General features: G+C 35.7%; 4 protein-coding genes across 5 annotated transcripts; all 4 read right to left on the bottom strand.

The window, feature by feature from the left end:
- Positions 1 to 91: 91 nt before the first annotated feature.
- LOC132183188 (F-box/kelch-repeat protein At3g06240-like) lies at positions 92 to 1,347 on the bottom strand. Its single transcript, XM_059596594.2, has one exon. It carries the CDS (start codon positions 1,279 to 1,281, stop codon positions 169 to 171), a length of 1,113 nt encoding a protein of 370 aa, XP_059452577.2. The 5' UTR covers positions 1,282 to 1,347; the 3' UTR covers positions 92 to 168.
- Positions 1,348 to 3,776: 2,429 nt separating this feature from the next.
- SS2 (starch synthase 2) lies at positions 3,777 to 11,625 on the bottom strand. The gene is made up of 8 exons (XM_059593651.2): positions 10,801 to 11,625; positions 9,114 to 9,657; positions 8,047 to 8,111; positions 7,722 to 7,799; positions 7,512 to 7,622; positions 7,085 to 7,129; positions 6,210 to 6,383; positions 3,777 to 5,027 (listed from the first exon to the last, which is right to left on the bottom strand). Exons 1-8 carry the CDS (start codon positions 11,182 to 11,184, stop codon positions 4,071 to 4,073), a joined length of 2,358 nt encoding a protein of 785 aa, XP_059449634.2. The 5' UTR covers positions 11,185 to 11,625; the 3' UTR covers positions 3,777 to 4,070.
- Positions 11,626 to 12,657: 1,032 nt separating this feature from the next.
- EMB2744 (Pentatricopeptide repeat (PPR) superfamily protein) lies at positions 12,658 to 15,096 on the bottom strand. Its single transcript, XM_059595564.2, has one exon. It carries the CDS (start codon positions 14,996 to 14,998, stop codon positions 12,866 to 12,868), a length of 2,133 nt encoding a protein of 710 aa, XP_059451547.2. The 5' UTR covers positions 14,999 to 15,096; the 3' UTR covers positions 12,658 to 12,865.
- Positions 15,097 to 15,621: 525 nt separating this feature from the next.
- AAR3 (defective in cullin neddylation protein (DUF298)) lies at positions 15,622 to 25,149 on the bottom strand. 2 transcript variants are annotated; one of them, XM_088517035.1, is made up of 9 exons: positions 25,070 to 25,149; positions 19,295 to 19,427; positions 18,578 to 18,629; positions 18,343 to 18,418; positions 18,076 to 18,158; positions 17,606 to 17,702; positions 17,257 to 17,302; positions 16,518 to 16,606; positions 15,622 to 16,398 (listed from the first exon to the last, which is right to left on the bottom strand). In XM_088517035.1, exons 1-9 carry the CDS (start codon positions 25,125 to 25,127, stop codon positions 16,058 to 16,060), a joined length of 975 nt encoding a protein of 324 aa, XP_088373161.1. In that variant the 5' UTR covers positions 25,128 to 25,149; the 3' UTR covers positions 15,622 to 16,057. The 2 variants fall into 2 exon arrangements, with proteins under 2 accessions (XP_088373161.1, XP_059452504.1); XM_059596521.2 differs by lacking the exon at positions 25,070 to 25,149 and adding an exon at positions 21,065 to 21,275.
- Between the last annotated feature and the right edge of the window lie 1,953 nt (positions 25,150 to 27,102).

Raw genomic sequence — 27,102 nt, 5'->3', positions numbered from 1 at the left:
CCAAAACCCAACAATCAACATGGTCAAAATCTCAGATACTAATTTACAGATCCAATAAATTTTAATTCCCAATATTGTAAACCAAAATTCTCAAGGCCCTCCATGAAAATGAATTGGAAGCCCAATCACCGAAATGGTCTGAAATCTTGTTAAGAACTGTCTTGATGCTCATGCACATCCCCCGGATCCATTTAGGAAAACAATGGACTCTGTGTAACTAATAAGTTGAGAGCATGATCCAGAATCATTTATTCGAAGATCCCTCATTTGTTGTGTTCTTGGGCCATACAATGCAAAGCCTCCTACATTTGGATCGCTTAGAAGTACCGAACCATCCTCCCGAAGCTGTATCAGATCCCAGCGATATGGTGGAATGGGTTCGATTGTTAATAGTTTGGTCCAAGTCCTTTCAACACAAGACTCATTCAACGCCCATATATCAAACGAATAATCCAACTCACCCTCACATCGCAAAATCAAAGCTACAGAGTCATTGACAACAGCAATACCCTCAAATAAAGATGCTTCAAGTGGGGGAAGCAATACCTTTTGGAACACCTCATTGCTCATATCAAAGGAAACCAAGAATGGCTGAGAAATCTCACCCATATCAAAAGCCCACCAATAAAAAGCTCCATTTAGGTATGAAGGAAAACTAGGTGAATTAATCGAATAAGATGGGTGAGGGGTCGAATCAATCGCTCTCCAAGAATCAGCACTAAGGCTGTACACCGCAACTTCGGATTGAGAATTGTAGTGCAGAATCCTAACCACCTTGTAATCATTAGTCTTTGAATCAAAACCGAAGCCAAAATTAGAAAAATAGCCTGGCAAATCCCATGGGCGGTGGATTGGAGGGAGCATCTTTGATTCTCTTGTCGCAGGGTTCCATAACACTAGATGCTCATAACCGCTGATCCATTTCCCATCCTCCCGCAGAGTAGCAGAAAGGCAAATTAGTCCATTGCAGGCACCGACGACTACAACCTCGCCAACCTGATGCTGAAACATTTGTAATAGATCTACATCCCCGGACAGCTGTAGGGTTTCATTAAAGAGTGTGGAGACACGTGGGTTCCCACACGCATCCCAATGGCTAAGGATGGCCATACGATGGGGATTGTGAGAATCGGCCCAAGTGACGTGCTTGGTGATGAAATTAGGGTTTGCGATCAGAGCGTACCAGGATTTACTTACGCACTTGAATCGTCCCAGACATTTGACGGGTAGCTTTGATAGGATTTCAGTCAGCAAATCTTCTGGAAGCTCCCTGCTCGACATTTTTGCTTTCCTTCCTTGCACCCTTCAACCTACTCGACTGCGAAAGCTTGAGAAGTCCAGGGAAAATGTCGCGGGGGCAAAAGCGCGAAAAGTGAGTCTTGTTTCTTAACAGAGCCAAGTGACTCATTCTGTGTGTAAATTGTCTATGGATAAGGGTCCGTGGAGGGGGTGAAGACTGAAGAGGCGGTTACAACCGTAACCGACGATTTGTAAAATGTGCTAACTGTCTTCTCTAACCGATTACGATTAGTGATTAATACTGCTAACCACTTTTTAAAGAAAAGTTTATAAAACAAAATTAAAAAATTCTTTAAAAAAAAAAAAAAAAAACAGATTATATGGATAAATACAAAATTGGTCTATGTGGTTAGCCTAAATTACAAATCACTCTATGTGGTATAAAAAAATAATTGAAAGTCCCCAAAGTAGGCCAAAATAACAATTTACTTCCTAAAATCAATTTCAGTTAAGTAACTTAACAAAATCCATTACTTTGTCACATCATACTACTACAGTAAATTAATTTAATTTCTTATATCCTTGGAATTTTACTCGTAACCGTCACTTATTTTCATTTTTCTCGCCACGATTTGAGAGCATTTTACGAGAATTTGACAATCTCATTTTGTGAAGTAGTTGAGGAATATAAAGATGATGGAGGTTACGCATGGGGTAAAATTTTGGTGATATAAAATATTAGGTTAATTTACTGTAACAGTATGGCGTGGAGTGAGGGTTGATGTGTAATCTTAGCTGGCGTCGTAAAATGATGTGAAAAATCTTAATTGTTATTTTTGAAAGTCAGAAATTAATAATAACATGCGTCGCGTTTTTATTGGGTATGACATGGTAAAGTGACAAATTTTGTTAATTACTTAACGAAAATTGATTTTATGAAGTAAACTGTTATTTTCACATATCTTGACGACCTATAAATTCTTTTTTATACCACAGTGAGTGATTTGTAATTTAGGCCAACTTCAAGGACTTTTAAATTATTTTTTATACCACATGGAGTGATTTGTAATTTAGGCCAATTACACAGACCAATTTTACATTTATCCCATATAAATATAATATATATTATATAATATACATAGAGGCGGTTTGCAGTTTTTTCAAACTTATAACCGCTAATTGTAACCGCCTAAGCACTAACTGCCTTCAACAGCAGTTAGTGTGATTAGAGGTTAGACCTCCTTTTCATCCCTAGACTCCGTGATTCTAAAATTACGCTTTCTTTTTTTTGTATGGAATGACTTGGAAAATATTATTTATTCAAAATGTGGCATGTCATGGAGGCAACAAAAAAAATGTTCATCTCAAAAAGTTTTTTTTTTTTGGGGGAAAATATAAAAAAGCTCTACAAACAAACAGTCGTTTGTGATAGAGCCCCACCATATTCAAATGGTACTAAACTAGCCAATCAAACCACCAAAGTGTGTCAAAAAGGTCACATATATTTTTTATATTCTTATAATACCCATATTCTTTTAAAAACTAAATAAACAAAATTAATTAAAAAAAAAAAAAACCAAGGGCCAAATAAATACATTATTTTTTTTGGAATAAATAAAAAATTAGTCACTGTAATTAGCTTAAATTACAAATCGTTCGTAAGGTATAAAAAATATGGATAAATGCAAAATAAAAACCTGTGGTTGGCTCAACTAGCAGCCACCCCTTTCCTTTGAAAAAAAAAAAAAAAATTAGTTTTTTATTTTAGTTTTTCAAAGAATAAGGGTATTATAGGAATATAAAAAAGATGTGACATTTTTGACACATTTTATTAGTTTGATGGGCTATTCTATCACCTTTTGACACTTGTTAGTTTAGGCAGTTTCTTTTTTTTTTTTTTTTTTTTTTTTAAAAAAAAAAAAAGACTTTGAAAGGGACACTTATAGTCTTCTTTTTCGTAAAATCAAAAGACAACTTTTAAGCTTAGAGTTTTTTTTTTTTGTTTTGTTTTTTTGTTTTTGTTTTTTTTTTTTATAACAACATATAGCATAAGAACTCAATTTTTATTGGTAATATGCTACATTTTTAATAGGTAATATTTTTCAATCCGTTTGATGCAAGAAACGGACTCAATTAACATAATTTTAGAATAGTTGGAGAGGATCCCAATATGATAAATAATGAAATCAAGATTTCTTATAATTCTTTATTTAAATTCTCCTTAAAAAAAATTAAAACAGAAGAGGTGCAAGTGTCAGGGTGTCCAAATAGGACTCCGAGGGTAACAGGCCCACTTACTAGGATATCTCAATACCCACAACTCTCGTTCTGTGCTCAAATTCCTTTGAAATTCGGGCAAAAAATATTTTCTAAAGAGATCTACATCCTCTGGGAAATGACCCCAAAACATTCTTTGCTTTGATAGTCTTTTTTTTTTTTTTTTTCCTGTAAATCATTGTCCCCATAACTACAAAAAGTAACATAATGTCATCAGCCTTTGCATTTGGCCATTATTCATCCCATCTTTTGCCAAAAAGAGAACATAACCATTGAATTTCACTTCCATTGGTTAGAGACATCCATTGTACTCGAGGTACAAAATAGAAGGTCAAGGTGGCCCATATAATTCACGCAATGTAATGTTTTCAACTCCTTTACTAGTCTCAAAAATGGTAACAAAGAATATCTCCCAACCATATTTACGCCCAACACAATTCACAAGTTTCTTTTCCCAACATAACTCTGGCATGGAAGTACTCGGGACCGGCTCGCCGACTTCCATAGAGAGCTTGGAAGAAGACAGACTTGAACCTGTCAAATACTAAACACATTCACCATTGGTACTTGGCGGCAACAAGGACCTCTTCGTAATTCTGAGCAGCATTGTCCCAACTCAGGTCTTGCATCATCCCTCGTCTCTGGAGTCCTTCCCAACTCTGCTTGTACTCTCGGTAAGTCAATAAGCAATTTCCTAATGCATGTATTAGCTTATTTGCATCAGCACTGTCAAATGTCCACCCAAGCCCTGACTCATTGAATGGATCAAACGGGTGCACAGTATCTCTCAGCCCACCAACAGCATGCACAACTGGAATTGTCCCATAGTTCATAGCATATAGTTGGTTCAGTCCACAAGGCTCAAATCTTGATGGCATGAGCAAAATATCAGCACCAGCAGTTATCCGGTGAGCCATCTTTACAGAAAAACCTACCCAGCCCCTGATTTTGTCATGGTGATGGTTCTCGAACTGCCTGAGCATCTGCTCCAGGTCAGGTCTGCCAGTGCCCAACATGATTAGTTGCACGTCCTGATCCATCATCCATGGGATTGCCTCAGCTATTAGATCAACACCTTTCTGGTGATCCAGTCTCCCAATGAAGCTGATCACAGGGACATCCTCCCGGATGGGCAGACCAAGCTCCTTCTGTAAGGCTGCCTTACACTGAGGCTTGCCAGTTTTAAGTGTTTCAAGGGAGTAGTTTGTGTAACCATCAGATGTCAGGTTAACATCACATTGTGGGTTCCAGTCTTTTGTATCAATCCCATTCACAATACCCCTAAATTTCCAGTCATTCTCGTTTATGATACCATGCAAACCCCAACCACCTTCAGGAGTTTTAAGCTCCCAGGAGTATCCATGACTAACAGTAACCACGCGGTCTGCTGTTTTTAAACCAGCTGCAAAGATATTGAAGTGCTCACCGCCTACAGGATCATAAAATTTAAAAAGATCCTTGTAGTGTTCTGGCAGATCGACATAGATGAAATCAGCAACAGGCCCCCGACCCTGGATAAAATAAGAAGTTCAACATAATCAGTGAGAGTTCCAATTTATCATCTATAAAAAGTAATCTTGATTCAAGAAAATATATTTGAACTTTTATTGTACAACTGTAAAGTGGATTTTGATAACGATGCTAGACATTATTACTAATATTACGAATGCAATCAACTTGAGAACCAGAATAACTGAGTCATCTTTCCATCTCACTAAGTAGTTCTAGCTCTGTTGTGTGCAATCTACCCACTCTGAGGGATCAAGTTATGTTTTTACATGTAGTGTAAGATGCAACAGAATGACTCAACTTATACAGGATGATCAGACGTCCTTAGTTTTTTCACTAAATTTCTTGAGATATTGCTTTTTTTTTTTTCTTTTTTTTTTCAACCGGATTCCAAATAGCTCCAATAGGATTAGCAAGGCCTTCAGTTGTTCTACTGCCTATGTTTCAAGGGTTTCAGAAACAAAATGTATTAGCCCTTGGTTCAAGAACACAACAATCTGGATATCTAGTTCCTAGTTACCATGCAAAGTTTAAATTAATTATCAAGAATAACATGATCTTCTTTTGCTCGGAATTGGGGGGTACTGAAATCATTAAAAACTTAATGGTTAGCCACGTGTGAATAGATGCAGACAATAAAAGCTATCAAGTATATTATGGTATCAAAGGAATAATATTTATGGTTGCACTGTCTGCTCAAATTAACATTATGCATTCTTATTAAAGGTAGTGTTTCCAGTAACCAATGTTGAAGTAGAACATAAGAGCATTACTGACTACTTTGAAACAGATATATGCAAACTCTTGACAATATTGCTGTCTTTGCATGCACAAACAAAGGTAAGTAGAAAGATGCCAATGTCCACGGTATACCCAACCAATAGCAACTTGCCCGACTAAATCCTTTTTTATTTTATTGGATTGTAGGCAAGCAGATTCTTTTATGGGCACTGTAGACCACGCCAATTTGCCACAAAGAACAAATAACATGGCAGACTTTCTCATTTAGGCAATGCGAGCATCTTTGAAAATCACTGTAAGCACTATGTTAACGTCCAAGTCATAAATGCAAGAGTATTTTGTTGTATGAGATACAACAAAGTCAAGCTGCTCAATGTAAATAATATACAAGTTTTCAGCTTTTTCATATGATTCCAAACGAGTATATTAAACAGAGAACAAACCTGGTGAGCTATGTTATGAATTACAAGGATGGATCTTGTAAATTGCATTAAACCATTGTCCCGATAGTATGCCTTCAGATATACTGGCAACAATGCTGTATGCCAATCATTTGCAATGAAAGCCAAATTTCCATCTCCATAGCAGATACCACCACATGGAACATGCCAAGGAACCTGGTAATCACCAAAAGTTCTACTTTATTACAAATAGATGACTTTCTACCAGCAATGCAACTCTAAAAAACTGCCACTGGGACAGAGATACGAAGCCACTCATGTTTGCAAGAGCCATTTTTTCCGATTCACTTTTGGTGGTACATGGCATTTCTCCAGATTTTGCTCCTGATCAGTACTTTATAAACAACATTCTACGTTCTTTGTATTTTATGTATCTCAACATTCACATAATTTTGATGTAATATGGCAGGGAACATGTCAGGCAGACTATACATATGGCCTATAACAGAGTAGCCACAGTGTGAATGACTGCTATGGGGTAGCAGCAGCTGTTTCTAGCAGTTGTCAGCAACACATGCAGATATTGAGGACCACCACCAGATCAAATCACATGAGGTTTTCCGTAGCACAACCTAGAAGATGATAAACCCATAGTGGAACTTATAAATCATGAAAAATTGAATAATTTGTTCTCTATGCTTCCAATGTGAAGAACGGGGTTTAGATACGGAATAAATAATTTTCTGATCTAAAATCTCTTACTTGTATGTATCTCTATTAAGTACCACATATGCATTGTAAATACTTAAGATATGCTATGCAATAAGTTCTGAAAAGAAAATTGCCAGAATTCGCACAACTTTAATGGGAAAAAAAAACCACTGATCATGCCATTCAGGGGTTTCTTAAAAACATACCTCAACAGCTGCCTTGCAAAACAATATCATGCGTTTTAAAATATCCTGCACCGTAAGAAAGCAAAAGACTCAGAATGCTTACAAATGACAATAGAAGGATTGAATTTCACAGAAAAAATATGAACGATGTAAATTGTTTATCAATTGGATTTGGAGGGGGGGGGGGGGGGGGGGGGGGGGTGGGATGAAACGTAACAACTGCCCTGGCACACTCCTTATAATGTTAAAGAAAGAAATACAAGAAACCATTTTTGGTGAGATGATAAAAATGAGAATTCTTAATTTGTAGTTTCAGATGATCAATCTGACATGGCATAGTAATACAAATTATCTTATAGAAGACACCAAGAATAATAAGCCCATCAATTAAACTCTGATCGTCACTTAAGAGTAATTGAAGCTAAAATTATAAGAGATGATAGCATACCATTCGATTTCCTCCATATATATTATGCTCCAAATTGCGAAATATAGGACTCTCAATGAAAACAAAGTCCACACCATCGATATAGGCTTGAAAGAAATTAACTTCCATATCCTGCAAGCTCAAAAGTAGAATTGCACCATGACAAATTGTTTGAGACACACACTCGGAAAGGGAAATAAATTACAGCTAAGCAATACAGCTGTTGCATACCTGCCCATCCACCTTATACACCTTCCGAACTCCTGTATTTTGGGTTTCAGCATAATTCCCATACATCGGTGCTACTACCTAAGTGAGAAAGAAACAACAAAAGAGAGAGGATACAACATAATTCATTCATTTGCAATCAAGCCAATAAATTAATAGGCTTTTAATGGCCCTGGTTATACATTGAGGCAATCTTAAAATAAAATAAAAATAAAATAAAATAAAATAAAAACATTTGTTGCAACACATCCCACATCCCGTATTAAGTTAACCAAAAGGCAAAACTCCCATTTTCAGTTAATTATATAAAAAGCTATAACAAATTTACCATAACCCGATGTCCACGCCGAGCCAAAGCCTTTGGCAAAGAACCAGCAACATCTCCTAGCCCACCTATCAAAACTCGTTAATCAGCCTTTAGGTCACATACAAAAGGATAAAGACATACAGACACACACATGCACAGAAGTTTGTCCCCCCCCCCCCCCCCCCCCCCCCCCCAAAAAAAAAAAAAGGAAAGGAAAAGAAAAAATCCAAGCAGGTAGAAGTGGATCATTATAAAGCTGCTAATGTAGCAAGAGAACAAGGATAACAATAAGAAACAATCTATTGATGGTACTTGGCCCAAAGATCAACCTGTTACAGAGGCTGGGTAACCAGGAAATAGATAAACTGATAGGTCAATCGCTAAAACAAGAAAGTGATTATTGCACAAACATTACTAAGAATGAAATAACACATGTACATGTAACAAAAAAGAATGCACGACAATAAGACTGTATGTCTTCTCCCACCCCCTTCCCACCCTTGGGTTAAAAAATCATGATCTCTCCCCTTTGAGCCCTGTGAGGTGTTAAGTTTAGCAAAATGTGAGCTAATACGACTAACTTATACGGAGTTAAATCATACAATTCTAGACTGCATTAACTACTTAGATGAGCTCACTGACATTTACCAAGATACCCCTGAGTTAGCACAACAAATTGTCCAGTAAGAGGCTCTCAATGGTTGATTATCAAGTGACTCAGTAACATGTTCCAACTGACATGCTGGTATTGAGTTGACAACTATGCATGTGCATTTCTAATTTCTTCCCTACATCGATTTCAAATTTTCAAAACAAGCAATATAATTATGACAAACAATCACATCAAACTTTCATACAAAGCAGATATTTTTTTCTCTAACTGTCTTAAAGTGTAGATATGAATAATGCTCAAGTTTAGATTGCACAAAAGGACAAGCACAGAAATATCCAGTGAAATCTTTTTCAATTTTTCTTTCTTTTGGTTTTTGGATAACCATTTCAAAAGATTAGTTGTAAGGTTCAACTCACATATCAAAGGGAATTCTTCTCAATAAAGATTATAGCTAGAAAAGATCATAACACAGTACCTGTTTTAGACCATGGAGCACACTCAGCAGATACCAATATAATATTCATAACATTGGCCCCAGCCAAAGGAGGGGGTTTGACGTCTTCAATCACAGGATTTTTTGCCTCACCATCCACTGTCAAACTTGTTTTATTTGAAATTTCATTATTTTCATCTACTACACTGGAAGTCTCAGAGGAACTCGAAAGAAAAGAAGGCAGCCCATCTGACCACACTTTTTTTGATTTAATGTCTTTTAATTGTTTGGTGGTGTCTTCATCAGAGGAAGTTTTTCTGAGAAGTGCCCCTTCTCCAGATTCTTTTTTAACTTCATCAAAACCACTACTATCTGAATCTAGAGTTTCTGGCACCTCATCTACAGCCAAAGGGGCATAGCTGCTGGAAGCAATACTGCTATTATGGTCATCAACAGTATGGTCATTGGCCGAAGCAAGATCCAGATTTGGAGAAGATTTGCCCCTTTCTTCATAAGAAACTTCATCATCCTCTTGATTTATAATGCTACTTTTTATAGATGAAACCAGTTTCTTTCTTTCAGCGATCTGCAGTAAACCAAAAAAAAAATAGAAAAGGATAAGAGCATTCAATTTTTGATATAAAAGAAAATAAAGCAGATGAGAAAATTATAGTTCTTTAAAAATTAAGAGTTGTTGCAATAGATTATTAACAAGACGAGAGGTGGAAAAAAGAAAAACCACATAAATGTAAAGCATGTTTTTCTATAGTACTCCATATTTTTTAATGTACAAACATGGTTTTCACAATACTAAAACATTTCAAAACTGACTTAGGTTTTAAAGGGTTCTTTTTATATGTTTGAGTTATATCTTACATATATTTACGATTCCAAACCATTTTGTTGAAATGTAAATTGCGTTGAGTTTAAGCAATTGATATACAATGTAGGAGCACCTTTGCCTATGATATCTAGAAACAACTTGCTTTCTTTAAATGATTTTCCAATTGCATGGTCCTCTTGATTTAAAGTACTCCAAAATTCTCCACGGCACATAAACAGAAGCCAAAGGTCTCTTAAAGAATGAGGATGCATGAATTAAGCTTTGACAAAGCTACTACAGACACAATAACAGTTCTGAGAAGTTCCCAAAAAAATGAGGGCCGGATTTTGTCTGAACAATTGAGGCAATACCACAATACCTCAAGGCAACAACTTCATGACATGATACAACTAATACAAGTGCCAATAATTGGATCTCATGCCACGACAGTAATCCACCTGCCAACTTGACTAACTTTCATAATGTTTTGGGAATTTATTTCTCTTATTTTAATTATTTGTAGACTGATATATTAGCACAAAAGCCTTATAAAGCAAACACCGGTTTCAGCTTCCTGAAACAAACAGTGTATGCAAAAAGTGAACTAAAGGGTGGCTCACATTATCTGATTTTTTTTCTTTCTTTTTTTCCCTAAAGGAGTCCCGTTAAATGATATGTGGCACAGTGGGACCCAAAAAGTATCTCATTGAGCGTGCTATATAACAGCTAATTGGCTCTCATTTTTCTTTTAGACGACAACACATTGTACTGAACCCAATAACTTGAGCGGCTATTTACAAAATTAACTTCCAAACGAAGCGAGACTAGAGTTCAGAATTAAAATCTTAAGCAAAATAAATAATTACCATAGGTATGTATGTGTACACATACATACACAAAGAATACCTGTTGAAGTAGGTCCTTTTGCATAGCAAGAACCTTCTTGCTCTTTTCGATCGTGGCCTGAAGCGCATCATCTACTTCATCGCCGGCATCCTCACCATCCACAAATCCCCCGGCCGTCGCCTTCAGACGCGCAATTCTCCGTTGCTGTCCTCTGCTGCATCCACCTATCCGTCTATCACAGCTTAAAGATAAACTGGAATGATCTTCTCCCGCAGCTTTCGAATACCCAATTGATAAACCGGTATTTCCAGCAGAATCAAGCGGCTTTGTCGGCCGGTATGCGAAGAACGGGAACCTGGGTCGGCGATAGTTTGCACTGTGAAGAAGCATGGAGCTCTCTGACTTTGTCTCAATGGTAAAAGGGAGAGACCCAATAGAGGCCATTGTGTGTGTTCGAGGTTTCGCCTCAGAGAACTAGCAACAATTAATATGCTTCACAACAAGTTAGCGATTAAGCGGAAAATGAGGGACACCCAGTTGGGGAAACTGAGAGAGGTAGAAACCCAGTTGCGTAGAAAATAATTGGAATTTTAAGGGGATGACGGGGACGGATTGAGAACTGAATTTTGTGACTGAGAACGCAGAAGAAGAAGAGGAAAAGGACGAAGCTGGAACAGGAAAATCCCTACAGAAGGTCGTTGAAATGGGTGCCGCAGAATGCGGAACTATGGAAGCGTATTTGATGCTCAAATTGGCTTAAGAATTTGGGAGCAAAAGAACAGCTTTAGCAGAGATCCGGTCCATACTATCAGCTAACCACATATCCTCTAAGAGCATAAGAACAACCAAACATGGCCGTATGGGCCCTCTCTGTCTCTCTCGAGTAGGATTTACGAAGGCCATGATTGTTTTTTTTATTTATTTATTTGAAAGATATATTATTTTATAAACCACCAATTGTAGAATGATTGACAATTTGACACCTATAATATAGTCGTACATGTCATCTTACTTTACATGAATTGAAAACGTGGAGGCAGAGTGGTGACCGTCCACGTCAATGTCATTCACAGTTACGTGGCTTTTAGTATTTATCTTCTCTCCCTGTGAAAATAATTGAAGTTTTGTTTTTGAGGATGAGGAGGCAGAGGAGCCACCTAACGAGAGGTCTTTTTCCATCAATTGAAAACGTGTAGATTCTGATGGATCAATAAGAAAAGTTAAATCCATATAATGTTCAGTTGATTCAGTTCTTAGATTCTGGATTTGAATTTTCCCACATGTCCTCCCTAGTAATTCATTGTTTATTGGTCTCTTCGCTCTTTCCTGCAACACGTGTTAATCTTTTGGTCGCATGAAAAGTTTTGAGTATCTTTTGTGGTTTTCTTTTTTTCTTTTCTTTTTTTTGAGGTAGTAGTGTCTTTTGTGGTTTTGGACCCAAAAAAAACAAAAAAAAGTCTGAAATGACTGCGATCTCTTTGCACAAAGTTTGAGCCACAGGATGATCTGATCACCTTTGGTGGGATGCTGGTTTAGGCAGGTACACTAACACTTGGACCATATTGCTTTTGAGTTCATAGAAGAACTACAAAAGAAAAGAGCGAAAGAGAATTCTAAAAATAAAGATTTTCAGTTAAATCCTAACAATTAAGACAAACAAAAGAGGTTGATAAGATTAAAACATTGCAAATTTTGAAAGTGTAGGAAAAAAAATTAAATCAAGAAGTAAGTGGAGTTTTCTCTCTAAATTAAATATGCTGCAGAGACTCTACATATCCAAGCTGCAGGAGTTGGAAAAAAACCCTCCATCCAGCTTACCAAAGGCAAAGAAGCCGAGCGCAAATTTGGATTCATCAAATCATAAAACGTAGAAAACTAGTACCCACTTGCTCAAGCTGAGTCGCTGATGTTCATTTGCTCAAGCTGAGTCGCTGATGTTCCCACTTGGCCTTGCCTCAGGGCTGTAGCAGCCTAGCGAAGTTGACTATCCATATCTCAGCCAGCCAGCCATATAACTGGAAAGTCATCATGATGTCACTTGTACAAATTCCATGTAAAATTTACTCTTAAAAACCAGTTCGCAAGAGGAGGGTGCCAACAGCTTATATACACATGACCGTAACAGTCACCAGTAATCTGCACAAGAACAGCAACCATCTTGAAAATGATGAAAACGGTTGGCGTCTCTAACAATTATCACCCTGTCTGTGACCTTCGAAATTAATTTGGCGGCACTATGGCAATCATCACACATCCTAAGGTTCTTAATTACACGTATGGGTGCTTCCGAAGGTGTTTTCATTAGGCCATATGCTATGGCCAACTTCTCACTGTGATAACTAAGACAATCTTCTTTCTGCTCATCCTCCATGTCATGCAGTACTGAAGCAATATTAGGGACATACCCCAATGGTTTAATCTTGGCCAGCAATTCCCCTACCTTCTCATATATCTGACTCGACTCTGGGTGTTTGTTGTCTTCTGAAACAAAGACATGGGTAATATTCCTTATCTCTAACCAGCTCACTCCAGGTTCTTTCTTAATGTTTCTTTCTCTCATCAATTTCCGAATCTTCACAACTCCATCCCATCTCCTTTCCTTGGCATACATATTTGATAACAATACATATGTTCCCACATCATGAGGGTCCATGAGCATGACAGATTCTGCAACCTGCTTCCCTAAGCCATAATTCCGATGGACATGACAAGCATTAAGCAAAGTACGCCATGCAATGACATCCCACTTTACTGGTGCAGATCTCATGAAATTCTTAGCTTCATCAAGTAGTCCAGCCCTGCTCAGAAGCCCAACAATACAGGTATAGTGCTCCAGTCCAGGTTCAATGCCCATTTGTTTCATTAGCTGATTCAAATAGTATAATCCTTCTCGCACCAGACCCAAATGGGCACAAGCAGCTAGAACCCCAACAAAAGTTACGTAGTTAGGACTTACTCCTGTAGCCAACATGTCTTGAAACACAATTAGAGCTTCTTTACCAAGCCCATGGTGGGAATAACCAGATATCATTGCATTCCAGGTAACGGAGTCTCGGTATATCATATCAGTGAAGACTTTATTTGCTGCTTTGATGTTGCCAGTCTTGGAATACATTATGACCAAAGCATTCCCGACAATAGTATGGTCCTTGAAACCTGACTTCTCAACACGTGCATGTAATAGATCTCCCAGTCTCAGTGTAGACAAACCTGCACTCGAGTTCAGCAAAACAGCGAAAGTGTATTCATTAGGCATAATATCTTCGAGTTCCATTTCTGAAAGTAGATGTAGTGCTTCCTCAAAGTAACCATTTTGGAAGTAAGCAGCCATGAGTGCCGTCCAAGAGACCACATTCCTATTTTGCAAACCATCAAAAACTTTCCTAGCATTCAGAATGTTGCCACATTTTCCATACATATCAATAATGGCACTACCAACAAAGACATCACACTCAAGGTCACTCTTCAACATCTGACCATGAACGTGCATACCAAACTTCAAATCTTTAAGACGAGCGCTAAGGCCAAAAAGGGTACGATAAGTAACATTGTCCCAGGCGTTACATTCACCTACCATCCTACCGAAAACTTCTAAAGCTTCCCTCAGACACCCAAGTTCCATAAGTCCATCCATGACTGAATTATAGGAAAAAACATCATATCCAGGCAATGTATTCAAAACCTGCATAGCACCTTCCAAATCTGAACACCTCGAATACATGTGAACAAGTGCATTCTTCACATACTGGTGAAACACCAATCCAGACTTCAACACGTACCCGTGACATTGCTTGCCCTCTTCAACCCTTCCACTAATAGAACAAGAAGAAAGAGCAGTAGCAAGTACATATTCGTTCGGACGCAAATTATCCACCGAAACCATTTTCTTAAATAGCCCAAGAACTTCCAAAGCCAACCCATTTTGTAAATACCCCGCCATCAACGCGCTCCACGAAACTGTACTTCTTTCACTCATTTGATCAAACAGTTGGCGGGCAGTAGATATTTCATCACATTTCGCGTACAAATTAATCAGCGAGGTTGTTTGAAACACGTCGCAGTTTTTGGAGGCTTGATTACTTGTGATCAAGTGGGCATGGATTACTTTTCCTATTTTTAAGTTTTTAGCGTCGGCTGATTTTTTCAAGAGCTTAATAGGGTTAGTAGGAGAAGAGGAGGGTCTATGAACTGATTTGAAAAGAAATGGCAGGTGCTGGAGAGGAGCTTGACGGCTCGTTGGTGGTCTTGGAGTGGGCATGGCTTCGGGTCTGATTTTGCAAATCAAATCTCCTGATTTAGTTTATAAAATAAGGTGGCCTATCCCTCGTTCCTAATTCCTATACAGCAAGACCGTAATTTGATGAACCGAAGATCATTAGTTTAATTCCCTCTTTCCTTCTTACGTGAACATGAAAAAAACAAAAAAAAAAAATTCTTAAAATAGCCTTCTACTTTATAGGTATATATTTGATATTTTTTATTTCCTCTTGAAGAAATTCATGATTGAGAAAATCTGGAATTTAATTTAATTCGTTATTGATGTATACAATTTGAAAGTCAAAGACTAGAAGAAACGGCTTGTCATTTTGCAAAGTATAAGAAGAAAAATCATTGATTTGAATAAATATTTTTGAACTTTGAAAATCATAACACAACAGATAAAAAATTATTTTTTGATAGAAGAATATTTTTATGGAGTATGATTACATATACTAGAAAGAATATGCTATCAACATATTCCATACTATCTAAAAATGCCCCCATGTTCTGATAAAGATGCATAACTAATATCTTCTAAGATTTTATGAGGAAATAAATTGATATTAAAAACACACTAGACTAAAACAACTAACAAATCTACTTTGAATTCGACCATGGAACGACAAAGAAACATTACCCTTTATTAATTTTCCAATCAAAAAAAGAAAACAATTAATATTCACGTGCAAACAATACAACACCCCGGAAGGGAAAATACAAATGATTATATATCCAATCATATCATCAACTCGCCAAGGAAATATTTCTCTATTGCAACTGGATTGAGATCTCTAATCGGAGAGAAATTGAAGATTCTCCAATTGTTAATCGTGACCCTTCATTTTAAATCTAATGGTCTGTAAAATCATTTGGTCTATAAAATCATTTAAACCTTGGTAAAACAAAAGCTAACATTTAATACTTCAGTTATACAAAAGCAGTTGGCATTTATAGACCATTGAATTTAAAATAAAGGATCACGATTAACAATTGGAGAATCTCCAATTTCTCCCCAATTGGAAGAGATCTCAATCCATTGCAACTCAGTTGGGGAGCTCTATGTGAAGGAAACTCTCCTTTCCCGATCCAACTGAAAATAAGCACGTGTTGAAAAAAGCCCTGCAAAGCCCTTTGACAAACAACCTTCAACTGCACAAGGAGACTTGGAAGAACACAATTGACTATTATGTCTAACGATTTCCATGCAGTCGTCTGTAGTATTCCCTGGCGGATTATTCTCCCGTTTCGCCAATTTGTGAGCAGTCAGCCTAATTCTCTTAAGACACAGAGCAGGATCCAGGTCTGTAGAGTGAGGGAAGACGGTAGGTGAGGACTCCATTTCATCTTGTTGAAGGTCCTCAGGTAACTTCCTCTTCAAACCAGGAAATTCTTTCAGTCCTGCAACAAAGGCGCCAAGTTTGTTGGACCAGAACTCATATTTCATCACATAAAAGCCTGAAATTTTACTTCAGCTAATAATGGAACTCAACCGAAACTTTTGCAATGAATTGACATACCAGGAAGAGGGTCTTCAAGTACAGAAGACTGGGATTCTGAATCACCACAGTTACAGAAGAAGTTAGAGTTATCATTAGTTCCGGAAACCCTGCATGACAAAAGACATAGTCATGAATCCTCTGAGATGTCAAACTAACAAAAGCAGAAAGTATGGCATTAGTCAATAAAAAATCCAATAGAGAAAGCTAGACATGCCTCCAATGGCTTTTAAACCTATAACCTCCCTCCACCATCCAGTATAAACAGGGTCTATAGACCGTTCCCATCAACTAATTTCTGACGAATATTTACGGTTCTGGGTTTTTGTTTTCTATGAGGAAATCAAGTTTTTCCCCAAATGTAAAAAGAATACGATGATACTGGCCTTCTTGGACTCTTATCCTTTCCCATTTTGATCTCAATGCGTATGAAAACACCAGGTACATATATTTAAAAGTGCACCCTTTATCATTCTTTGTGCATTGTTACTTTATAAAGTCTCAGTCTCAGTCAGACGTATGGATGAAGGCTTTTATGTGTTGGGGTTTCAGAATTGAGATACATGCATGTTTGAAGGAGTATTTGGAGAGGTAATGAGGCAACATTTCGAAGATGAACTACAAACAACAGTTCGGCAACCATTTGTTATTTGGCGTATTCACATCTATAGAAAGACTTTTAATAACATACACAAATAATAATAATAATAATAACAATGACAACTAAGCCATGACACATTGTGGAGGTGAAGGATCAAACCTGTACATATGCTCAACGAAGTCATCAATTAAAACAGGCCAAGCACCTGCAAAAAAGATTAAGCATTAATTTAATTACTGACTGAGAAGTATCTACCATTTTTTTCATTTTAAAGATATAGCACTGACTCCCTCTCTACCAAGCAAATAAAGCAAAACACAGAATCAAAATAAAGAGGAAGTTAAATGATATAAAATAGGATAATGTTACTCACGCACCTATTCACATCTCTTAGCTACATTTATATCACATACAATTGTCACTACTGTCAACTTTAATTCAACAAAAGATGAGAGGTGTACAAACCGACATGTGCATATAAGGTGTGCAAATAACGACTTTCATGTACCTTCAGGATCATACCCTTCCAGATTTTCATGTACACACCGGCTGAAAGCTAAAACTTGCTGCCAAGTATCGTCGGAGATGTTATGTCGTTGATTTTTCTAGATGGAATTCAATAGATTAGTTACGATAGAAATGCACAAGTATAATATTATTATCTATGAGCAAGCAATAAAATCCATTATTTAGTAGAATAATTATAAATCTGAACCTATCATCAGCGTAACATATACACTATGCCCTACAAGAGGGAGAACTACTGTTCCAAATCATAGCATTTGACATGCACACAGTATGACAGACAAAGCATTTCTTTGAGCACTCAAAAATAAGTCTAATTTGATATCAATATTTCTGTCAGAAAATTAAAACAAACTAGCCATTACATCTGACTATAATGCTGGGTATTTTTTGTTCATCAAATCTATACAAGTTAAAAAACATGGCAAACATTGAACATTAGATTTCGATTACCTCAACAAAGTCGCACCATTGATTAAGCAGTCGAAACCTCCCAGCTAAGACTAACCTCCATGCACTAACTGCCTTGCTTACAGCTGTAAACCATTCACCCAAAAAAAAACATAGACGACGAAGAAGGTCAACAAGAGAAGAAACATCATCGCAACAATCTGCAACTCATATATTCTGTGTGTTTTCTAAATAGATATCCAGTAAGAATATGGCAGGAAAATCAGGAAAATTTTACTTTATTGAACCAAATAAGATGAGAAAACTTACTGATGTTCTTTTGACCATTTTCACGGCACATGAAGAAAACAAAGTCATAGAAGCGAGAGAATTCAGAGAAGTCTACCTACATATAAAAGAACATCAAGGTAGAATCACAATGTGCCACTTACAAAACTAGAAGACACATCCAACATACCAACAGCAAAAATCTGAAAAAGCTTCATATAAGATGCTAATGCCTATTGAAACCATATACATATATTTCAAAGAAATGAAATCTCACCACCAAGTCTAGCCGTGAAATGAGCTTGAAAAGTTCATCAAAAATCGAAACCCTGTCAAAAAAAAAAAAAGAGACAGCAGGGAAGTGCTCAATAGTGTGCTACTATATTGTTACAGATTCAGTATTTAGCTACACAAAATGATGCAGTATAACTACTTCAACGTGCAGAACTGCAGATAACAAGTAGCAAGAGTACAGGGAGCTATCCATGCATATAACTTCTATAATTTTTTTATGAATAATAATTTATTAAGAGAAAAGGAAAAACCTTCATACACAGAGTAAATAAGAGAACTAGAAAGTTAATAAGATCTACAACATTCAAAGACGAGAACATAGACTACAGCCTAGTCTAAGAGACATCTCAAAAAAGAGGATTTTAAGCATAGCACATTAGACTCGCAGTCCTCAATTCAAGAGTATGGCAACATAAAGCAAATAGTTGTTGCCATATTACCTGAAGAAAGTAAATTGAGTTTTTTTCCCCCTCTTTTCATATTTTCCAAAAAATGTTTTAATTAGTTTACCTCAGAAAATTGAAACCATATCAATATACAGTTTGGAAAGTGACCAAACAGTTTATTCACACATGCAGCCCACAGCACATGCGCTTTGTACTAGTCTTAAAATAATATGAAGTAGCCTCTAACCCAACCCAACTTCCTAATGGAACTCCAAGTTTCAAAAGCTGCATATCCAGCTTACAGAGATTTATACCTTGTATCAACCCTTGACTCCACAAATTTTAAGAGTTGTGTCAATGCATCCCTTGAAATTTTCGACATTTGCGATTCATTATCTTGTTTGTAGCCCACTTTCCCATCAACATATGCACATTGTGATCTAATATCTGCAATTAAGTTCACAAATCAACTAAATGACAATAACTATTATTTTAGGCTAATAATTTGTATAGAACAAATTAAAATGAATTTGAGTGAACATACTGACTAAAAAAAATCTAATGGAACCAAAGGAACAAATAAGTCAACAAATTGACATCATAAATGGTTCCAGTAAAGCTTCTCAAACGTATGCTCAAAGTTCTGAACCCAATTCCAAATCAAATTCAGTCAAATCTCATATGCTTCTTAACACCTTTCTTAAATAGACTTTTAGAAGTGTAAATCAAGCTCTAAATGCTTTACTTAATTTTGCCCCTTCCGCCTATGAAAAAAGATCCCCAGGAAAAGGAGGTTTTATAAGGGATCATGCATCAGTATGGAGATTTTCATTCGCCGTTGACCACTCTTCCCAATATTTTTTGCACCACGAACATTAAGAATGAATAATTTATTCAAAATTAAAGAAAGGTCTAACTGTTGGAATATCGGTATCCTTTGTTATGTCCTTTAATACATTGTTGTCAATATGTATACTAGACAGAGGTGGGTACACGAAGTGGCTCTGCCCTTAAGGGGTTCCTCGTCAAAAAAAAAAAGTAGGTGAATTTGGTGAAACTTACCAAAAGGGAGGGGATTCAACCTTTGGCAATCAAAAGCCTTATTTCTTTCTTTCTTATTCCTTCTTATACAGTTAAAAATCATCTAAGACTCAGATAAAACAAAGTTAGTAATTAGCAAAAGACTGCACCCCCTCTCCCGTTGAGAAACATGAAATGTACCAAAGATACATATCTAATGCATTTTTATTTTTATTTTTGGAAAACTTGATATCTCAACAAGAACTTAAAAATTAAACTTAACGTATATTCATCAAGAATACAAAACGTAAATGTTAAATCACCACTTCTCCCAAAAGTTTAAGCTGATAGGAATAGATGAATTTAATCATTTAGTCAATACTTTAACATTCTCCTCACAGGTGAACTCAAACTCCCTTTTAATTATTTAACATTCTCCTCACGGGTGAGGCCCAACACGTGAATATTTAATTTAAATAGAGTGAATTAACGAAGTTAGGATTCAAACTCTCAAGATATTTGGTTCTAATACCATATTGAATATACCATATTGAATCACCACTTGTTCCAAAAGCTTAAGCTAATAAGAAAGAATTATTTAATACTTTAACAATAAATAAAAGTTGGTTTTCATCTACTTATTCCTCAAAAATACCAAAATTCTTATTAATCTTAGCTGGGCTTAGATTTACCTCGTCTTGGGCCCCAAAGAGAAAAGAAACTAAAAATATAAAATTCAAAATTAGATTTCCCTCTCCCTTATTTCTCAGCAGCCAGAAGCAGAGCCTAGCTACCTAGCTATCAATCTCATCTTCAACGAAAGCACACAATCCCAATTTAAAATCTTGATTATCAAACCCAGAAACCCATATCCTACAATTTCTCAGCAACCAAACAGAGCATCACTATCAACCCAGAGAGAGAAGTCGAAAAGCCGAGATAAAAGACGAATCTTTTTAAACCAGTGTTCGCGACAGCTGGGGATTCTTATCTTTCTTAGAAATCACATAATCATCAAAAACTTCAAACTCGCAGGGAAATAATTCTAGAAGGTGAGAAATTACCGGAGTAACGCCGGTAAATCTCGAAGATGTCGAACCGGTTCGACCCCGATGAATCCATGGGCCACGTGGTCGGAGCTCCGGTGAGCGTAGGTTTTGTGGATGGGATTGGCGTAGCGAAACCCTAAAGGGAAATGGAGAAAAATCGCGGAGAGGGAGAAGATCTCTCTCTCTCTCTCTCTTTCTTTCTCTCTCTCTCTCTTCGCTGTGTGTTGGTGTATTCATACGCAGACATGTGGGATTTGTTAATAATATTAGTTGCGTTTTCACGGGACCGACGGACCGTTTTGAAAAATTGGAGCAACTACATATATTGGATGATAAAATCTAGAGTCTTAACTCTTATATATCATCTATAATTCAAATTTACATATATTATAATCCCATTGGACGAACTCGTAACATCAATCACGAATTGACATGTGTTCATATAATTAATTTTTAAAAAAAATAATTTTTTTTAATTAAAAATATTAAAAAAATTATATTTAATTATATATTTATAAATAATATATAAAAAAATTGGGGTGACTATCCAGTTCGAAATATGATTCTCTTCATTTCATTTGAATTATATAATATTCATTTAATTGTATTGGAGGGTAATTTTATCTTTTTACCTTTTAAGATAATAAAAATATCTCAAATATAACTAACTGGACATTATCCAATTAAAATGAAATAGAGAGCATCCTAATTCATTTCACTCACAGTCACTGATAGCATACATATCTCAACAAAACTCCCTACCACACTCATTGCTATCATTCAATGGGCCAAATTGAATCTAACTAAAAAACCAGCATAAAAAAACCCAATACCATATCTTTTATTTCAAGACGTTGATGGCGATAAATGTTTGATAATTTTGCAAATTCATCTTTGCCCAAGAACAAACTGGCCCGGAAAGCTCTTCTGGGTAATCATTTACAACAAAAGAACAGATCCGAGCAAACAAAACATTCAAAGTGAGATTCCCAACACATATTTAAGCACGAGAAGAATCATATTAACCAATCCGGTGTACAGATTAAACAAGAAAGACTAGTAAATCAAAGAAACATTATTATATATATATATATATATATACATATAATTTTGTATGTTTTTTTTTAAAAAAATTATATAGACACATGTTAATTTGTGATTGGTGCTGACGTGGCGTTTCATCAAATTTTGAATGGAGGTACCATCTCTATCTTTATGCAAACTAGATGTTGGTGAATAAGGTATGTAACCCCCAACTTTATTTTATTTTTAATAACACACAAAAAAGAGATTTTGCGAAAATAAAATAGAGTATACTTCAATTCTTATTACGTCTTATTTTTTTAAAAAAAAAAAAGATAAATGCAAAATTGGTCATATGGTTGACATAAATTACAAATCACTCTATGTGGTATAAAAAATAATTTATAGGTCCATGTAGTTGGCCTAGATTACAAAATCACCCCATGTGGTATAAAAAAATAATTTATAAGTCCTGAGGGTAGACCAAAATAACAGTTTACTCCCTAAAATCAATTTCTGTCAAGTGACTTAACAGAATTCGTTACTTTGTCACACCATACTACTATAGTAAATTAACATAATTTCTTATATCCCCAAAATTTTACTTCGTGCGTAACCTCTCTCATTTTCATTTTTCACGCCACGATTTATAAACATTTTGCAAGAATTTGACGGTCGCATTTTGTGAAGCGGCTAACGAAGATGAAGATGAGGGAGGGTTGCGCAAGGGGTAAAATTTTTGGGAAGATAAGAGATTATGTTAATTTACTGTAATTGTATGACGTGGAGTGGGGATTGGTGTATAATCTTAGCTGGTGTTGTAAAATGATTTGAAAAATTATAATTGTCATTTTTGAAAGTTAAAAATTAATAATAATGTGTGTCACGTTTTTATTGGGTATAATGTGGCAAAGTAACAGATTTTGCTAAATTATTTAACGAAAATTAATTTCAAGGAGTAAACTGTTTTGTTGGCATACCTTAAAGACCTATATATTATTTTTTATACCACATAGAGTGATATGTAATTTAAGCCAACAAGTACCAATTTTACATTTATCCCTTAAAAAAAATATACAAAAACAAAAAATTATTCTCCAGTATTACTCGAATTTGATAAATAAAAATGGGAATCCCAACCGACATAGTATACTCTATAAACGCACGTCTCCTCCTCTACTTTTCTCTTAACAATATTCTCGCACCCGCGTAAACCTCTTCTCACTAACTCTAGCAGAGCGAAATTGGTCGCAATATCGTATATCATGGTAGACTTCCCCAGAGACCAACACGAATGGCGAGACGTCGAGGTCGTCCTCGGCGTCACGTCGGAGAAGCGCGGACCGTTGCCGGCGTCGAGGGTGTCGATCGAGGCAATGCCGAGGGTGGCGGTGACCCAGGAAGAGGCGGTGGCGAAGGAGTGCGCGATTTGCTTGGACGGCTACGAGGTCGGCGGCGAGGCGAGGGAGATGCCGTGCAAGCACAGGTTCCACTCCGGTTGCATCGAGAGGTGGCTGGGGCTCCACGGGTCCTGCCCGGTTTGCCGGTTTGCGATGCCGGTGGAGGAAGGCAACGTGAATAATGGCGGTGGAGAAGAGGAGGAGTACTGGATGGATCTTCTGGAGTTTATGAATCAGTGACGGTGGGTATCCGAATCCGATTATGGTCAGCGGCGTCATTTGGCCAGACATTTGATTAACAATTTGAACATTTCCTTTTAGAGCGCATAATCGTTTATTTGTTTACTTGTATTGATGTTAAGATTCACCAAATTTTACTAGATAAAATAGTTTATATATATATATATAATTTTAGCTATTCATTTTTATTATTTTATTTAGGGCAAGTCAATGCGTCGAAATTTCTTAAGTTTTTTTTTTTCTTCGAATTTTTACTTCTTTAGTCAATCAAAAATGCAAAAAAATTTCTACTGTTAGATTTTTCCTCAAATGTTTAACGCCTATTAGTCCTAAACTAAACGCACCGTTTTACCACGTTAGCATATTAATTTAATTTTAAAAATTAAATCTAAAAAATAAATAAAAAATAAAAAAAATTAAGGGGTGACTTTTTCTAGGCACCCCCAAAGGGGTTAGGGGTGGCCGGAAAGCCACCCCTACACCTGGTAAGTTGACAACAATTTTTAATACATTGTTGTTAATAACTATACCTAACATAGGTGGGTATACGAAGTAGACCTCCCTTGAAAAATGTTTCTGGTTAAAAAAAAAAAAAAAAAAAGAGGTGAATTTGGTGAAACTTACCAAAAGGGAGGGATTCAACCTTTGGCAATCAAAAGCCTATTTCTTTCTTTCTTCTTCCTTCTTATACAGTTAAAAATACATAGTAATTAGCAAAAGACTGCACACTCTCCCGTTGAGAAACATGAAACGTACCAGAGATACATATCTAACGCATTTTTATTTTTATTTTTGGAAAACTTGAAATCTCAACAACAACTTACAAATTACAAATAAAATTTAACACGTATATTCATCAAGAATACAATACGTAAATGTTAAACCATGCACCATTTGTTTCAAAATCTTAAGCCGGTAGAAAGATATGAATCAACGGTAAATAAAAGAAAACAATAACATGTTTAAATGCCATTCATCGCATTGTATTGGTTTTCACCTACTTATTCCTCAAATAATGACAAATATACCAAAATTCTTATTAATCTCTCGTCTTGGGTCCCAAAGAGAAAAGAAACTAAAAATCTAAAATTCAAAACTAGATTTCCCTCCCCCTTATTTCTCAGCAGCCAGAAGCAGAGCTGAGCTACCTAGCTATCAATCTCATCTTCAACGAAAGCACAAAATCCCAATTTAAAATCTTGATTATCAAACCCAGAAACCCATATCCGAGATAAAAGATGAATCTTTTTAAACCGGTGTTCATGACAGCTGGAAATTCTTATCTTTTCTTAGCAATCAGATAATCATTAAAAACTTCAAACTCGCACGGAAATAATCCTAGAAGATGAGAAATTACCGGAGTAACGCCGGTAAATCTCGAAGATGTCGAACCGGTTCGACCCAGATGAATCCATGGGCCACGTAGTCGGAGCTCCAGTGAGCTTAGGTTTTGTGGATGGGATTGGCGAAGCGAAACCCAAAAGGGAATTGGAGAAAAATCGCCGAGAGGGAGAAGATCTCTCTCTCTCTCTTTCTCTTTCTCTTCCTCTTTCTCCCTCTCTCTCTCTCTCTCTTCGCTGCGTGTTATTAGTGTATTCAAGCAGAAGTCTGGGATTTTGTTAATTGGCATAGTTGCATTTTCACGGGGACCGACGGACCGTTTGGAGCAATTACATATATTGTATGATAAAATCTAGAGAGTTTTAACTCTTAAATATCATCTCTAATTCAGATTTACATATATTATAATCCCATTGTTTTAGAATTGTTATTAGTTAAAAGTTTTGTTAATTTATATTAATTAAATTAATTTGCACTTATACTTATCTAATTATTTAAAATAAATATAGATGATTTTATTTTAGAATAATACTATATACTATACCACCATTCTACTATTATTCTACTGTGTCATGTCAACATAATAAAATAGTAATATAATATATAACATTATTCTTAAGTTTATATGAAAGTGTCTTTTAGTAATTATAATTTAGATAAGTTTTTTTCATTATTCTTCAATCGACAGTTATTGAGATTCAAGTTGTAATGACTTTATACTATAAAAACAACGTTGATGTAATTAAATATTTGAAAGTTTAATCTCAAATAATAAGAATTTTAAGATTTATTATGAAAATTGTTATCCAGCTTTAAAAAAAAAATCGAATTACTAAGTTAATATTATATATTAAAATTTTATTTCACAATTATCTCATAATAACAGTAATTTTTTTCTTTTTTTTCTTAAAGGAATAGTACGAATCTAATTGATAGTAAAACAAATTAAGCACAACGCTTAATTTTTTAATGTTTTTAATTTAAAAAAATTATTTTTTTTTAAATTAATTATATGGACATGTGTTAATTTGTGATTGATGTTGACGTGGCGTTCCGTCAAATCTTGGACTGAATTTAGACGAAGGTACCATCTCTGTCTTTATGCAAACCAGAAGTACCTCTTGTGATATAAAGTAAATTATAGATGGCAAAAAATAAAGAAGTTAAACCACATGAGTGAATAAGGTACTTAACCCCCAACTTTATTTTATTTTTTGAGCATCTTCAGCTTTTTTCCGGATTAAATAACACAAAAAACAAAAGAGATTATGTGAAAATAAAATAGAGTATACCACAATTCTTATTACGCCATATTTTAAAAACCGGATAAATACAAAATTTGTCATATGGTTAACCTCAATTACAAATCACTCTTTGTGGTATAACAAATAATTTATAGGCCTACGTAATTGGCCTGAATTATAAATCATCCCATGTAGTATAAAAAATAATTTATGGGCCATGAGGATAGGCTAAAATAACAGTTTACTCCCTAAAATAAATTTCTGTCAAGTAACTTAATATAATTCATTATTTTGTCACGTCATACTACTATAGTAAATTAACATAATCTCTTCTATCTCCAAAATTTTACTCTGTGCGTAACCTCACTCATTTTCATTTTCCTCGCCACGATTTAGGAACATTTTGCAAGATTTGACGGATGAGGGAGGGTTGCGCAAGGGGTAAAATTTTTGGGGATATAAGAGAATCAGAGAGATTATGTTAATTTACTATAATTGTATGACGTAGAGTGAGGGTTGATGTGTAATCTTAGCTGGTGTTGTAAAATGATGTGAAAAATTATAATTGACATTTTTTAAAGTTAGAAATTAATAATAATATGTGTCGCGTTTTTATTGGGTATAATGTGACAAAGTGACATTTTGCTAAGTTACATAACAAAAATTAATTTCAGAGAGTAAACTGTTTTTTTGGCATACTTTGAGGACCTATAAACTATTTTTTATACCACATAGAGTGATTTATAATTTAGGCTAACTACATGGACTTATAAATTATTTTTTATACCACATGAAGTGATTTGTA

This window comes from Corylus avellana, chromosome 5, assembly GCF_965113065.1.
Source record: "Corylus avellana chromosome 5, dhCorAvel1.hap1.2, whole genome shotgun sequence".
Lineage (NCBI taxonomy): Eukaryota > Viridiplantae > Streptophyta > Magnoliopsida > Fagales > Betulaceae > Corylus > Corylus avellana.
Note: the sequence above shows the minus strand (reverse complement) of the source record. Positions and strands in the feature narration are given on the sequence as shown.

Bases quoted from the DNA above. Each gene is read 5' to 3' on its own strand.
- EMB2744 (XM_059595564.2), bottom strand. From the start codon at position 14,998: ATGCCCACTCCAAGACCACCAACGAGCCGTCAAGCTCCTCTCCAGCAC.
- LOC132183188 (XM_059596594.2), bottom strand. From the start codon at position 1,281: ATGTCGAGCAGGGAGCTTCCAGAAGATTTGCTGACTGAAATCCTATCA.
- AAR3 (XM_088517035.1), bottom strand. From the start codon at position 25,127: ATGGATTCATCTGGGTCGAACCGGTTCGACATCTTCGAGATTTACCGG. The intron at 19,428-25,069 runs GTAATTTCTCAT...ACTTAATTGCAG, and splicing joins GATTTACCGGCGTTACTCCG to ATATTAGATCACAATGTGCA. The intron at 18,159-18,342 runs GTAAGTTTTCTC...AATGGTTTACAG, and splicing joins AAATGGTCAAAAGAACATCA to CTGTAAGCAAGGCAGTTAGT.
- SS2 (XM_059593651.2), bottom strand. From the start codon at position 11,184: ATGGCCTCTATTGGGTCTCTCCCTTTTACCATTGAGACAAAGTCAGAG. The intron at 7,623-7,721 runs GTATGCAACAGC...TTGAGCTTGCAG, and splicing joins TGTATAAGGTGGATGGGCAG to GATATGGAAGTTAATTTCTT. The intron at 6,384-7,084 runs GTATGTTTTTAA...GGTGATTACCAG, and splicing joins TTTGCAAGGCAGCTGTTGAG to GTTCCTTGGCATGTTCCATG.